At 36.0% G+C, this 14,323-nt stretch overlaps 1 protein-coding gene across 2 annotated transcripts in view; it reads right to left on the reverse strand.

The window, feature by feature from the left end:
- Positions 1-445: 445 nt before the first annotated feature.
- NAMPT (nicotinamide phosphoribosyltransferase) overlaps positions 446-14,323 on the reverse strand; it is a 37,455-nt gene continuing 23,577 nt past the window's right edge. For both annotated transcript variants that reach the window (XM_034964750.3, XM_034964752.2), the window contains 4 exons: positions 13,784-13,903; positions 6,563-6,703; positions 5,216-5,350; positions 446-3,377 (listed from right to left, as the gene is read on the reverse strand). In XM_034964750.3, the coding sequence (XP_034820641.1) occupies positions 3,267-3,377; positions 5,216-5,350; positions 6,563-6,703; positions 13,784-13,903 (507 nt within the window). In that variant the 3' untranslated portion in view covers positions 446-3,266. The remainder of the gene's footprint in view (positions 3,378-5,215; positions 5,351-6,562; positions 6,704-13,783; positions 13,904-14,323) is intronic.

Here is a 14,323-nt window from a genome sequence, read left to right on the forward strand (position 1 = left end):
ATTTACAAAAACAGATGGTGGGCTGGATTTGGCTCATGGCCTGGGGTTTGCCACCTCCTGCTCTATACTATCCCTAGAACAGTATCCTTTACTGTGTGCTTCCAAAGATGTATACCTTCCAAGGTATACATCAGTCATACCTTGAGGCCCTTCTGTCCACAAACCTGTATCATCAACTGCCTACTTAATACCTACATTTAGATATGTCAAAGGCGTCTCAAGCCTTAACACGGGAATCATGCTCTTTCCTCTCAAATCTGATGTCCCTCCAGTGTTCTTCCTTAGTAAAAGGCACTGTCATCTATACAGTTGCACAAAGCAGAAAAGGAGTCAACTCTGACACTTGCCCTTCTCTCATCTTCTAATTCTTTGGACTGGAGGAATACTTAAAACAGGTAGGCCTGAAAATGGCATTACTTGAAGCACACAAATTTTAACACTTCACTAATAGAGCTAAACTTTATTTCCATGTTTATTACATGTTTATAACTTGATGTTGAGTACATATTAGAATAGACTTAACACACAACTTGGGAGAAAAGCTGACATTCTCCACTGAATGGGTTAAAAAGGAATGTAAAACTACAAAATACTTAAGTGTGAGTTCTAAATTATGGCAAACAGAACAATAAATACCTTGCCATTTTTCTTTCTAATTTTCCAAGATTTCATTATAAAAATTGTTTGATAACAATTTAAGAAGGGAAAACAAGGGATACTCATAAAAAACATTTTACTTTAATTATAGGGTACAAATAAGAGTCTTAACACAGAAATCCTACCTCCTATTTAAGATATAAATACTTGATGATATAATCAATCAAGAAGGATTAATTAATGTCAATTGAAAATCTAATGACTTAAATCCATAAATGCCATTTGCTTTTGTCTGGAAGAGTTAGACTGATTTAAGGGTGACACACAGCAGAGTTCTAGTGGACATTCGTGTTAACCGTTTGGTGCTCAGAATGGAGATGGCCAAATACCAAGTGCTTAGTGACAGAAAGTCAGAATTAATCAGTTCCAAGTGACTAAGAGCCAATAGAATTAATCTCCATCTCCTGATTTATGGTTGTGAACAAAGAGATAGCTTTTTTCACTGCAAGTTTCTAAATTAAACTCTATTCTGAAGCTGCTGAAATTCACAGAACAGAGAATACTGTCTGTACTATAATTTCAATGTTTAAACACAAAATTATGGGTGATTATCAAAACTATTATTGGTAATAGTTTCTTTTGATTCTTTACACGCCCCTTAGCACATTTTGTGAAGAAATGTGTGTTTTTCTTATTACTACTCATCTTTACTCAAATACATTAAAAAATCATTTTAAAATTATTTTATATCATGGATTACAGAAGACTCTTACTAAAAGTGAATAATGCTTATTGTTCTCACTACATGTTTAAAGAACCATCTGAAAAACATATTCTTTCTAATACCACTTACAAAAAACATTTAATGAAGATAACTCACTTCTAATTAGGTTATTCTAGTGATAATTTTCTCATGTAACTATTTAAAACAGATGATTTATGGCTTTTCAATTTTTAAAATTTCACATTTAATGTCATGTTAAAAACTTTTCTAAATCAGTCTTCCAGTATCGGATTCTTAAGTGAGAAAAAAGAAGACAGAAGAGGAAAATTCCGTATCAATTATTTAGCCTCCTCCCTTCCCTAGAAACCAACATTTCGTTTTAAATGCAAGGCACACTCCTTTTCTTAGAACAGAGATCAGGAAACTTTTTGGGTTATTTTGTGTAAAGGGCAGGTTAATAAACATTTTGGGCTTTGCGATTCTCATTTGGCTTCTATTGCAGCTGTTTACCTTAGGCTGGAGTAGTGGGAAAGCAGCCATAGACAATCTGCATTTATAAAAAGAAGTCCAAATTTGGCCTTTGGGCTATAGTTGGCCAACCGCTGCCTCAGAAGAACAGATCTACATACATAAAAGAATCATTCGAAAGAAACTGGTCTCTAGTCAGATGTGATGTCTGATTCAGAATCTAGTAGCTAATCACTCTAGAACATTTTGATGTCAAGCACTTTGAATTTAGCCAACTTAAGATTCTTCTATTGAAACACATGTCATGCTTTTCATTGGAGATAATTTATCTTCATTTAAGAATGTGCTTCAGTATTACTTATTGAGGGCATTCAGTTTAAAATTAATAAATGATGTCCATACAATTTAATATCCAATTTAATTTTTAAAAAACTTAATAAAAAATATAACAGAATTGAAACATTTAAGATAAGTACACTCACTACCCACTCCAGTAATTCATTTAAGTCATACCAACTATAGAATATGAAAAATAAATTCAGAAGTGTAATTACTTTAAAATACACTACTTCCACTTTTGTAAGTATTTTACATTTATGTATATATTCTATAGTGGAAGCAGAAATTCTCTCTAAAAACATTATCTCCTTAAAATCTTGAGGTGCATATTAGAGCCACAGGCAATCTCTTGACATATAAAATTGCAGTACAGGCCTTTCAAATTTGGCATTTCACTGGTACAATACAACAACCAAGATATATAATAACTGTACAGTGCCTAGACATTCCAGTAAGAACCATTATTTTCTTTAATGTAGAATGATTAATACATATTCTACAAGGGGCAGTAAGGTTAGTAATTCTATAGGGTATGTCCCGACATAATTTTCAAATTGTACAATAACACAAACAACTTTGTTAAGGCCATGTTTTATTTGCTGATTAATGGACAAAAGGCAATGTAATTTATTTTCAAGTATTTTCTTGAAAGTCTGTGCTCATAAAAATCATGAAAAGTTGGAAAGACTGTTAAATCACTGAAACTTCAAATATATCTTACACAATCTTGTTTGTACAAAAATACAAGTTAAATATAAACATAAAGCAATCATGGTAATTTTATGCAAATCTGTTTTATGTGATCATCAGTTATATATAAAAGTTTCTCAGTTCTGTTATTTGTGAAAAGATCAATACCAGATTGAATGACTACCTATTGGCAAAGGGCCCTAAAAAGCTTACTTTAGCACTCATCTTTTACATGGTTAAATGCATTTCCTAATTTGAGATCACCTAAACACTGGAAAAGAAAAAAAATGAAAGGGCAGTATGTCCATAAACCAACAAATAATTTGGCTGTAATGTATCATAAAACACAAACCCCACACATCTGTACAATAAACATTATGTATTACATACACACAGGTGTGTGTGTGTGCATGCACACACACACACAACACACACCCAGTCATAAAGCCTAATGATGTGCTGCTTCCAGTTCAATATTCAGCTGTGCATTTTTTCTTATTTCATCAAATGAATAGCTTTTTGTCACCTTGCCATTCTTGAAGACAGTATGGAGAAGATCCTGCATAAATGGAAATTTCATGATTATATTACATTATTAAGCAAAATACCTGAATCCTGGTTTGATGAATTAGACTAACCAACCAGTCAAATACAGAGATGCCAATGGTGTTCAAATTGTGAGATGATTTGATGCATAAAAAATGCTAGTGGAACAAGGTACTATCTAAAATGGCCAATCACTGAGTTGCCTGGTATGTAGAAATATTTAACTTCTATGAAAAGGAATGACCTTAATACTACATTCTTACACCAGTTTTCTTAAAGGAAAACCAAGAAACCTAGCTGACCAATCTTTTTTTTCCTCAGGCTGAAGGAAGATGCCTGGGTGCCTAGGGAGAACTGTAGCTGTCACTGACAATCATTGTGAGTGTGCAGCAAAAAAGCCTGGTAAACCCTGCCTTGTTCCTGGCCAACAAACTCAACAGTGATTAAACTTATCAAATGGAAGTTTAAGAAATTTGCTAGTGCTAAATTTGGGTCTAGAAAACCCACAAAAAGCCAAAAACCAATCCCAAAACAGAAACAAAGAAAAACAAGTATTGCATTCTTGACTAACGCACAGTGACTGGGTTAAAGATTCTGTTTATACTCCAAAAGTCAATGACAAAGGTAATCCACTTCATCCATACAAGAGCAGCAAAGACAGATTGAAGAAATTAAATTCCCTTTGGGTCTGGTAGAGCCACTCCTGTCTCACTAAGGAGTTACCTGCTTCTGGTTTCTCTCTGAAAAATCCACAGAAGTAATCTCAATTTTCCACCTAGTCTGAAGATTGAGGTACATATGACATTACCTAATATTTTTGTCACTGTGTTGCTTCAAACCACAGTGCTTTAGCTGTAGCATTTTCTTTCATAAATTTAAATTTAAGGGAATACTAGTTCCTACTCTTAAATCAAATTGCCTAGATGATTATGAATTATTTTCCAGTTTATTCTAGTATCATTCACATACTCTTAAATCAGTGTCTTATTAAAAATCACACTTAGATTTTTACTTTTAGTTTGAAGTGACTTTAGCTCATCTAGGATAAACTAAATCTGCCAAAATCTTAGTAGGTACAAGAGTTACACAAAGCTTACTCAAATAATTGCCTAACAGGCTATATAAAGGGATCTAATTCTAAAAGTTTGATTTACAAACATATTTTTTCATTAACGGTAACAAAGTTATTTCAATTCTGGCTCAAAACCTTAAAAAATATAAAAGTAACATGTTATAAGCAGTAATTGTGATGTAGTATAAAGAATCAAAATAGGAAGTAATAGTGCACTCATGTTTAGTGTAATTTTTTCTAATAATATGAATATTCATGAATAGTTCTGTCTAAAGTTTTTTTCTGATCAAGTGGCTTAAAAACCAAAAATTTTTTAACTTGAGTTCACAAATATAAATGTACTTTTGTATGCTAAAGACCATTAGATCATATGAACTACTTTAGTATACTGTAAATTTTTCTAGTTTGGTTGATTTGAATCAGAAAACTTGGTTAAATCAAGGTTTCACCATTTATTATGCAATCCAAATCAAGTCACCTTGTTTTCACATTTTATATTAAAGTAACATAGTTTGCTTTTGGATAAAGTGTATACAAACTTGCTGTCAATCACTATACTTATGTAATATTTCTCCCTATGTATACACAGGCCCCGTGTTTATGACGTAGAAACTTGTTTTGTATCTTATTTTGGTAGGCCAGGTCAGCAATTGGACATTTTATAATAAAATATAATACTTTGTCTTCCACAAAAACAATAACATAAAAACCTCCTTTCTTATTAATTTGGTGAGCCAACCTACTATTGCTAAAAAAAACCAATCAGCATAGATACATACCTGACCATATTCCTCAAGGTCTCCTTTTCCTTCCTCCAGTGTAACAAAATTCCCTGCTGGCGTCCTATGTAAAGATAATCGGCCCTTTTTGGACCTTTTGTTGGGATCAGCAACTGGGTCCTTGAAGACGTTAATCTGAAATCCAAATTAAGAAAGTTAGACAAATAGAAGACTAATCATCAGAAATGTCTAAACACTCCCTTACAAAAAAGCACATACATAATTTACATTTAAGTTTTAAGCACTTAATAGGTATAACTGAACCAATCCACATCTGGCTTTCAGAAACATAACACTTTAGCCTGTTTTGAAGGATAGTCATTTGTAATAAAGAAAAAGTATGACATCTTGGATATCCTTTTTGCCACTGAAGAACACCTAATACTCCATTTGTAGGAAGTCTGTGAGCATTCTAACATGTGACCCTTAAGGTATCTCTTTATATTACAAACTGCCTTTAAACTGACAGTAAGCACAGCATGTACATGCTGTTGAAGAAAAGCCCAACTATACGAACTACGCCAAAACCACACACACAATCTTTGGAGAGGGAACAAGAATATTACTAAGGTAAAGGCTTTCCTATTTCATAACGTATCCCTCTTTTGGTACTTTTTACTTTTGCCTTGTTATTGTCAGAAGCAAAAGTCTTAGAGAACCTGAAGACAGCAGAGTGTTTCTGCATCAGAAAGGTAGGCAGCAAAGAAACAGAAACAAGTGGCAGTGGAACAAGCAGCAACAAATGAGTCAATCCCAGAACTTTCCAAAGAAAGATCAAAGAGTAAAGCAGGGAATCAACTCAGGTGTTCTTAATTCTTAGCATCCTCCTGCCTCTGTCCCTTGCTCTATAGAATCTCCAGCTCTCAAGACGTTACAAAGAAGCAAGGGGGGTTGTTGTTCACTTGCCTAGCTGTTCTATGGCTACTAGAACATGATTGTGGTATAACAATCCAAACCTCATATTCTACCTTCCTGTAACAGTTTGGTCAGTGATTATATACTTGCTTGTCTTTAATATATGATGGCTAGGTAAGCTGACATTCCTACTCAAATATTACTTTTTGATCTAAAGGTAAAAACGGCAGTGGGAAATGACTGACCTGTATTCTCTCTCTTAAATAATCTTTTTCCTTATTGTTCTTCCTTTTTCCAAATCTCTGTCTCCTTAGGTCTGTTATTACCTAATATCTCCCTTCTTTCCTTGTTTCTGAGTTAAGGTCAGTAGTACCCAACAACATATTAACAGTCCACGGCCACATCAATCTTTGACAAATGCACTCAATAACCACATTCTACTTAGATACATAAGGAAGGTACTAACACAGAAGTAATTAAAAGGTGACATACCCCAAGGCCATTAGTTACAACATAGCTACACTTGAAGGAACAATTCAAGAGATCTCTTGTCAACTTCTGTAGCAAACCTCCACCAGAACCGAAGGCAATATTTTCAATACTCCACATTTTTTGTTTCATGCCTTCTACAATCTAGAAGATTAAAACAAAACAAAACCAAACCAAACCTTAATTTGGAAGAGAATGGAGATTATTTTCAAGGGACAATATTGATGAATGAAGCATCCAAGAGCTGTTTTATAACACAGTCAATAAATAATTATAGCCCGCATTTTGTTTTTAAAGACCCACCCACCCCCAAAAGACGGATATGTGTGGAAGGAGAGGATTTCATGCATAGTTCCTGAATCTGCATTGCTGTCACTGTGGTTCTGGTAGGATTCGGGGAGTGAAGGAAATGAGAGAAAGTGAGAAAAAACTAGCTATAAATATCTAAGATTACTTGAGTCAACTTCTCTCATTCACCTCATTAAGTTATTGTCCAGATCTCAGCAACACAAGCAATGGGAGCCAATTTACTAGACTCTAGGAATGACTGTAATCATCACCAATAAGTCACAATACACTGTATAATTACATGTCATATGTAACGGAACATGTAAGAATCAAAGATATTGGTGGCAAAAGAGTATAAAATACTTCTCCTATGTAACAGTTGGTATACTGGTAGAATCATTTTATTCTGGCTGATACACCAGTGCCAGAAACAAAATTATGCACAGATGCTGTGGGTGTTAAGATTACTGTATCATTTTTGGGAGAATGATTAGTTATAAACCAGCTAGAGAGACCTGTATGAACAGTTCTAAAAGAGTTCTTTCAAGGGACATACAACTTTAAAGATGTGTTTATTACCAATGTCATTTGTATTTCTTTCACCAAAGTCAAGTTTATTTACCTAGCATCTGCCTTAATATATTCAATCACTTTGATGATAGAATGTGGCAAGTGAAGTTTGATAACCATTTATTTCATGAGAATAGTCAAACAGAAAGCAACTGGAAAGGCGGACTCTGTTTTAAACAGAACTTTCAGAAGTTATTAGAAAATCATAAGTGTAACAGCCTTATGTGTATCAAAGTTACCACATTCTCACCAAATAGTCTCAAATTGACTTTTTTAATAGTCTCGAATTGACTTTTTTTCTTTGTTTTCAACACTGCAAAGGAAAAAACCCAACAAATCCCAAGCAACTTCATTTTTAAACAAATCTACATTTAGAAATGCAACTTTCTTTTTAAATGCCAACCATCTAATTTGAATCAAGATGAATCTAGAAGAATCAAGATGAAAACATATAAAACTTATTTAAAAGTGATTCTTTTAGGATGCACGCAAATCCAGTCTCATGTCTTTATTGTACCTGAACCTAAAGGTACCCAAGGCCCCTGAGTTCAGGTTTTCCTTTAAATAATTGTGAACAAAGTGAATTTCAATACAGAAGAAATGCAAAGAGTAGAACAGAAAAGGGGAAGAAAAGGGAAACAGGTAGATGGAGGGTAAGGTAAAATATAGAGAAAATAGTTTCTGACCTGTCACCTCATTTTAGATATGCTTCAGAGGCAAAAACAAAATGAGGAAATAACAAAGAACAGTATCATCTAATATCATATCACTGTATTTCAGGCCAAGTTTCTTTACCAAAAGTTTTAAAATTTAGACAATTTGGAGTTAAAGTGAATTTTGAGTCTGGGAAGAAAAACATTTAATACACGTGAGACTTCAAAGAAAGCTTCCTCTTGCCAACTCTGATAATGCAATACTGTGTTAATATTTTAATAAATCACTCCAATAGAAGTTTCAATGATACCCAAGAAGACTGAATCCATAAGTGAAACACAATAGAAAAAGAAGATAGACACTCTGTATTTTGTCCAACACAAAAGATATTTTCCTAAATAAGCAGTTTCATTTTGGTACACAGTGCAAAGTGAAAACTTAGAGCAGGGTTACACTGTAAACCTCATGGGAATTCACAGGGGTGACAGGCTGAGTAGCAAAGTCCAAGAGTGAGGCTGACGTCAAGGAGGAAAACAATTGTTGCAAATAAAGCAGATTTTTCATTTTATCAAAATTACAGCATCTAATTTAGTATACAAAGCAAAACGGAATTCTTTTTCCTGCTTCTAAGAACATATTTTTCATACCAATGAATGTAAAGAAATTACAAGTACAGATGGTCACAAACATACAATGGTTCAACTTAACAACGGTGCAAAAGTGATTCGCATTCAGTGGAACATCAATAAATTACTTGAGATATTCAACACTTTACTATAAAATAGGTTTTGTGTTAGATGACTGCTCAACTGTAGGCTACTAAGTGTTCTGAGCACCTGTAGGGTAAGGGAGGCTAAACTACGAGGTCTAGTAGGTTAGGTATAATAAATGCATTTTCCACTTAACGTTTTCAACTTAAAAATGGGTTTATTGAGACACAACCCCATGCTAAGTTGAGAGGAACATCTGTATTATCCTTTAGGTACACCAACAGGCCCAGCTTTTTAAAGGTATTTTTCTGGCCAGGCGCAATGGCTCACGCCTGTAATCCCAGCACTTTGGGAGGCCGAGGCAGGCAGATCACCTGAGGTCAGCAGTTTGAGACCAGCCTGGCTAACATGGTGAAACCCTATTTCTACTAAAAACACAAAAAATTAGCCGGGCGTGGTGGCACACGCCCGTAATCCCAGCTACCCGAGAAGCAGAGGTTGCAGTGAGCTGAGATTGTGCCACTGCACTCCAGCTTGGGCAACAAGAGCAAAACTCCATCTCAAAAAAAAAAAGAGAAAAAGATATTTTTCCTTCCCGAGTACATCTGCATTAACACAAAACGATTTAATCCTCTAATTGTTCTGTTTAAGTTTCACTAATGCCAAAGAGTATTTATCTCAATATTCTTGTTTATGTAGTTTATTCATGTACAGTTTTGGGCTGATTCTCAACTATACAGATGCACATACAGGCTGGGAATGGTGGCTCAAACCTGTAATCTCAGCCCTTTAGGAGGCCTGAGTCAAGGAGTTTGAGGCCAAACAGTTGAGACTGTTTCCCAGACTGGGAAACAGTGAGACCCCCATCTCTACAAAACATTAAAAAAAAAAAAAAAGAGTCAGGTGTGGCGGCACACACTTGCAGTCCCAGCTCCTCAGGAGGCTGAGGTGGGAGGACCACCTGACCCTGGGAGGTTGAGGCTGCAGTGAGCTGTGACTGCACCACTGCACTAAGCCTGGGTGACAGACTGAGACCCTGTCAAAAAAAAAAAAATCGCACATACATTCCTAAAGTTTATATAAACAAGGAAAGAAAAGAAGGAAAAGAAAGCCGAAGAGCTTTGATTTTTGAAAGGAAAGTTTTGAGTACCTGACTGAACACCCAACTTGAACTCCGTTCAACTTGCCTGAACAATCCAACAGCTGACTGCTGGAACAAGGAAAGGCAGGCACAGCAACAGGCACGCTAATGGGATTTCTGAAACAGATACAGTACCCTGCCATGTTCTTTCACCTGCAAGGGGGAGGGGTGTGTGTGTGTGTCTGTGTATACACGTAAGTGCTAAACTGCCTGAAAGGCACCTGGGAACAGTACTTAACTGACACCAAGGTAAGAGACTGTCAGTTCAGCTGAGCCAAGGGGAAAACGGCAATTAGGTGTGCCAGCTGAGATTGCTATGTGTAAGGTCCTCCCCCTTCTCCCTGCAGACTTTTCTTCTATTTCTTTTTTCCTTTCCACATGAAAGCCCCTATGTCCCAACACCAAATGTCTTAGCTGAAGGAATTCCCACTTCTCTTAAGCAAGGCAGTTTGGAAGAGGTAGTGGAAGAAACCTCATCTCTGTTATTACAAGAGATCTATTCCGGACACCTCATATTGGAACTCTAAATACACCATCACCGCAGAAATACTGTTTGATTTGGAAGTGAGAAGTATTATGTACAACAATCTTTGGAAAACGACTATAATTTGGCTACTGACCTTACTCTATCTCCACCAAACTCTTTCGAACAGAAAAAAACTTGTGTTTCATAGCTGTAGATACCATCTGAGATTCGTATACATCAAAATGTCAGTGGTTTCTGAATGCAAATGGCCTACATTATGTTAGTGATATTCTACAGAGTATTTTAGGTGTTATGATGAAATTATGGCCCTTAAGAACCTTATTTAGTAAACGAGGCAAAAATTTTAAGACAATACAGGCATACTTTGAAAATACTGTGGGCTTGCTTCCAGACCACTGCAATAAAGCAAGTCACGGGAATTTTTTGGTTTCCCATTGCATATAAAAGTTATGTTTATACTACATTGTAGTCTATTAAGTGTGCAATAGCATTATGTCTTAAAAATACACACCTTAATTAAAAATACTTCATTGCTAAATAATGCTAATGGTCACTTGAGCCTTCAGTGAGTCATCTTTTTGTTGGTGGAGGGTCTTGCCCTGTTGTTGATGGCTGCTGACTGATCAGGGTTGCTGAAGGTTTTGGGGTGACTGTGGCAATGCCTTAAAATGACAACAATGAAGTTTGTCACGTCAGTTGACTCTTCCTATCACGAAAGATTTATCTATAGCAAGCGATGCTGTTTGGTATGACAGCGTCCACCCACACAAGAACTTCTTTCAAAATTGGGAGTGCATCCTCTCAAACCCTGCTTTGGTTTTATCAACTGATTTTACTGATATTCGAAGTCCTTTGTTGTCATTTCAACGATGTTCACAGCATCTTTGCCAGCAGTAGATTTCATCTCAAGAAACCACTTTCTGTATCCACCCATATGAAGCAAATCCTCATCTGTTCAAGTTTAATCATGAGACTGCAGCAATTCAGTCAGATCTTCAGGCTCCACCACTTCTAGTTATCTAGCTATTTCTACCACATTTGTAGTTACTTCCTCCACTGAAGTCTTGAAGTCAAATCAAGACTCAGTTATCTGTGAAGGCTGGAATCAATTTCTTCCAAACTCCTGTTAATGCTGACATTTTAACGTCCTCCCATGAAGCATGATGTTCTTAAATGGCATCTAGAATGGTGAACCCTTTCAGCTACAGACTTAAGAATATATTTCTTCTTTTTTTTGAGACGGAGTTTCACTCTGTTGCCCAGGCTGGAGTGCAGTGGCGTGATCTTGGCACACTGCAGCCTCTGCCTCCCTTCAAGCAATTCTCCTGCCTCAGCCTCCTGAGTAGCTGGGACTACAGGCATGCATTGCCCCACCCAGCTAATTTTTGTATTTTTAGTAGAGACGGGGTTTCACCACGTTGGCCAGGATGATCTTGATCTCCTGATTGCGTGATCTGCCTGTCTCGGTCTCCCAAAGTGCTGGGATTACAGGCGTGAGCCACCACACCCAGCCAAGAATATATTTCCTAAATAATAGCATCTGAAATTACTCTTTGATCGATAGGCTGTCGAATGGACGTTGTGTTAGCAGGCATGAAAAACAACATTAACCTCTTTGTACATCTCCATCAGATCTCAGATGCCATCTGCAATAATATTTCGAAACAATCTTTTTTTTTTTTTCCTGAGCAGTCGGTCCCAACAGTGGGCTTAAAATACTCAGTACACTATGATGTAAACAGACATGCTGTCATCCAGGCTTTGTTGCTCCATTTATAAAGCACAGGCAGAGTAGATTCAGCAAATTCTATGGGTCCTAGGATTATCAGAATGATAAATCAGCACTAGCTTCCACTTAAAAGTGACCAGCTGCATTATCCACTAAAGAGAGTTAGCATGTCCTTTCAAAGCAGATGTTGTCTTCTCTCTAGTTATGAAAGTCCTAGACGGCACCTTCTTCCAATGGAAGGCTGTTTCCTCTACACTGACAATCTGTTTAGTCACCTGCATCAGTGATCTTAGCTAGATCTTCTGGGTAACTTGCAGCAGCTTCTACATCAGCACTTGCTGCTTCATTCTGCACTCATGGAGATGGCTTCTTTCCCTAAACCACAGGAACCAACCTCTGCTAGCTTCCAATTTTTCTTCTGCAGCTTCATCACCTCTCTTAGGCTTCACAGAATTGAAACGAGGGCCTTGCTCTGGATTAGGCTTTAGCCTAAGGAAATGTTGTGGTTGCTTTGATCTTCTATTCAGACCATTCAAACTTTCTCCCTAGCAGCAATAAAGCTGTTTCACTTTCTTATTCATATGCTTAGTGGAGTAGCACTTTTATTTTTCTTCAAGAACTTTTCCTTTGCATTCACAACTTGGCCTACTGTTTGCCTTAAGAGGCCTATTTTAGCTTTCAGCATGCCTTCCTCACTAAACTTAATCATGTCTAGGTTTTGATTTAAAATGAGAGGGATGTGACTTTTCCATTCACTTGAATACTCAGAGGCCACTGTGGGGTTATTAATTGACCTAATTTAAATACTGTTGTGTCTCAGGGCATAGGGAAACTTGAAGTGAGCAGAGAAAGGGAATGGGTAACTGGTGAAGGAGTCACAACACACACAGTATTTATCAATTAAGTTCACTGCCTTATCTGGGTGTGCCCTGTGGTGCCCTAAAACAATCACAGTAGTAACATCGAAGATCACTAATCACAGATCACCATAACACATATAATGACAAAGTCTGAAATATTGTGAGAATTTACCAGTATGTGTCACACAGACATGAAGTGAATACATGTTGGAAAAATAGCACCAACAGACTTGCTCAACACAGGGTGGCCACAACCTTCAATTTGTAAAAAAATGCAATGTTTGCAAAGCACAATAAAATGAGGTACGCCTGCATAACACTTATACTATTTGGCTAAATCTAATACTGATGACAGTCAATGCTTAATTTAGAAGAGGTGGCAGCTATTCTATAATTTCTGAAAAAGCACCCATTAATATTATGAGTTTTACAGATTTGTGAAGCTCCAGTCTATGAAAACTCAGACCTATGCCAGCAGAGTCAAGGCTTTGTTTTATATTCCAAGGAATATTTCTTGACTGACATTTTCTTGTTTCACAATGATACTTCTTTAGATTCATCATTCAGGGTGGCCAATGACAACTGGAAGAGTAAGTATGGCTTGGCTGGCACCTCTGTATTTTAAACTACTATTATTTCTAAACTTTAAGCAACGCACAGAGATTTATACCAACATAAACACTTACAAAGACTTAAAATTGTATTTATATTGTGTTCTTTATCAAACATAAACAAACTTAATTATAAGAAATGCCTTATTGAAACTTTTAATATAAAACACATACCTCTTGTAAGGTATTAATATCTACTCCATCCCCTTGAATAACTCTAAGATAAGGTGGCAGCAACTTGTAACCCTTTGAGTTCTCAGTAACAGGAAACTTCTTACCTAAAATCTCCAAAACCTATATGGAAAAATACACATGCAACACAAATAACTAAAGCTGAAAACAAGTATAAGAGCTTTTCAAAGTTAAATGATTTTGCTTTGATAATTGAGAATATAAAAATTAACTACTTTAAAAATTTTATAACACTATGTATATGCCCTCTAAAATTTGGTCCAGTGTACTTCAAAGGGTTAAAGTACATTAAAAACAAGCATGTTATTTCCTATGAAGTGAATTCACATCATAAAGTGGCTCAAAACAAGTTTTTCCCCTTAGACCTTTCAAATTATATCGATTCAAGGAAAAAAAAATCCTTAATATTAAATAAGTATATTTTAAAGAAGTATATAAAGCATTATTTAACAAACTCATGATTATACTTTTAATTTGGACTTATTCTACTTGTGCCCAATGACTTTGGTTTTTGTCTGATAT

This window comes from Pan paniscus, chromosome 6 (assembly GCF_029289425.2).
Source record: "Pan paniscus chromosome 6, NHGRI_mPanPan1-v2.0_pri, whole genome shotgun sequence".
NCBI lineage: Eukaryota > Metazoa > Chordata > Mammalia > Primates > Hominidae > Pan > Pan paniscus.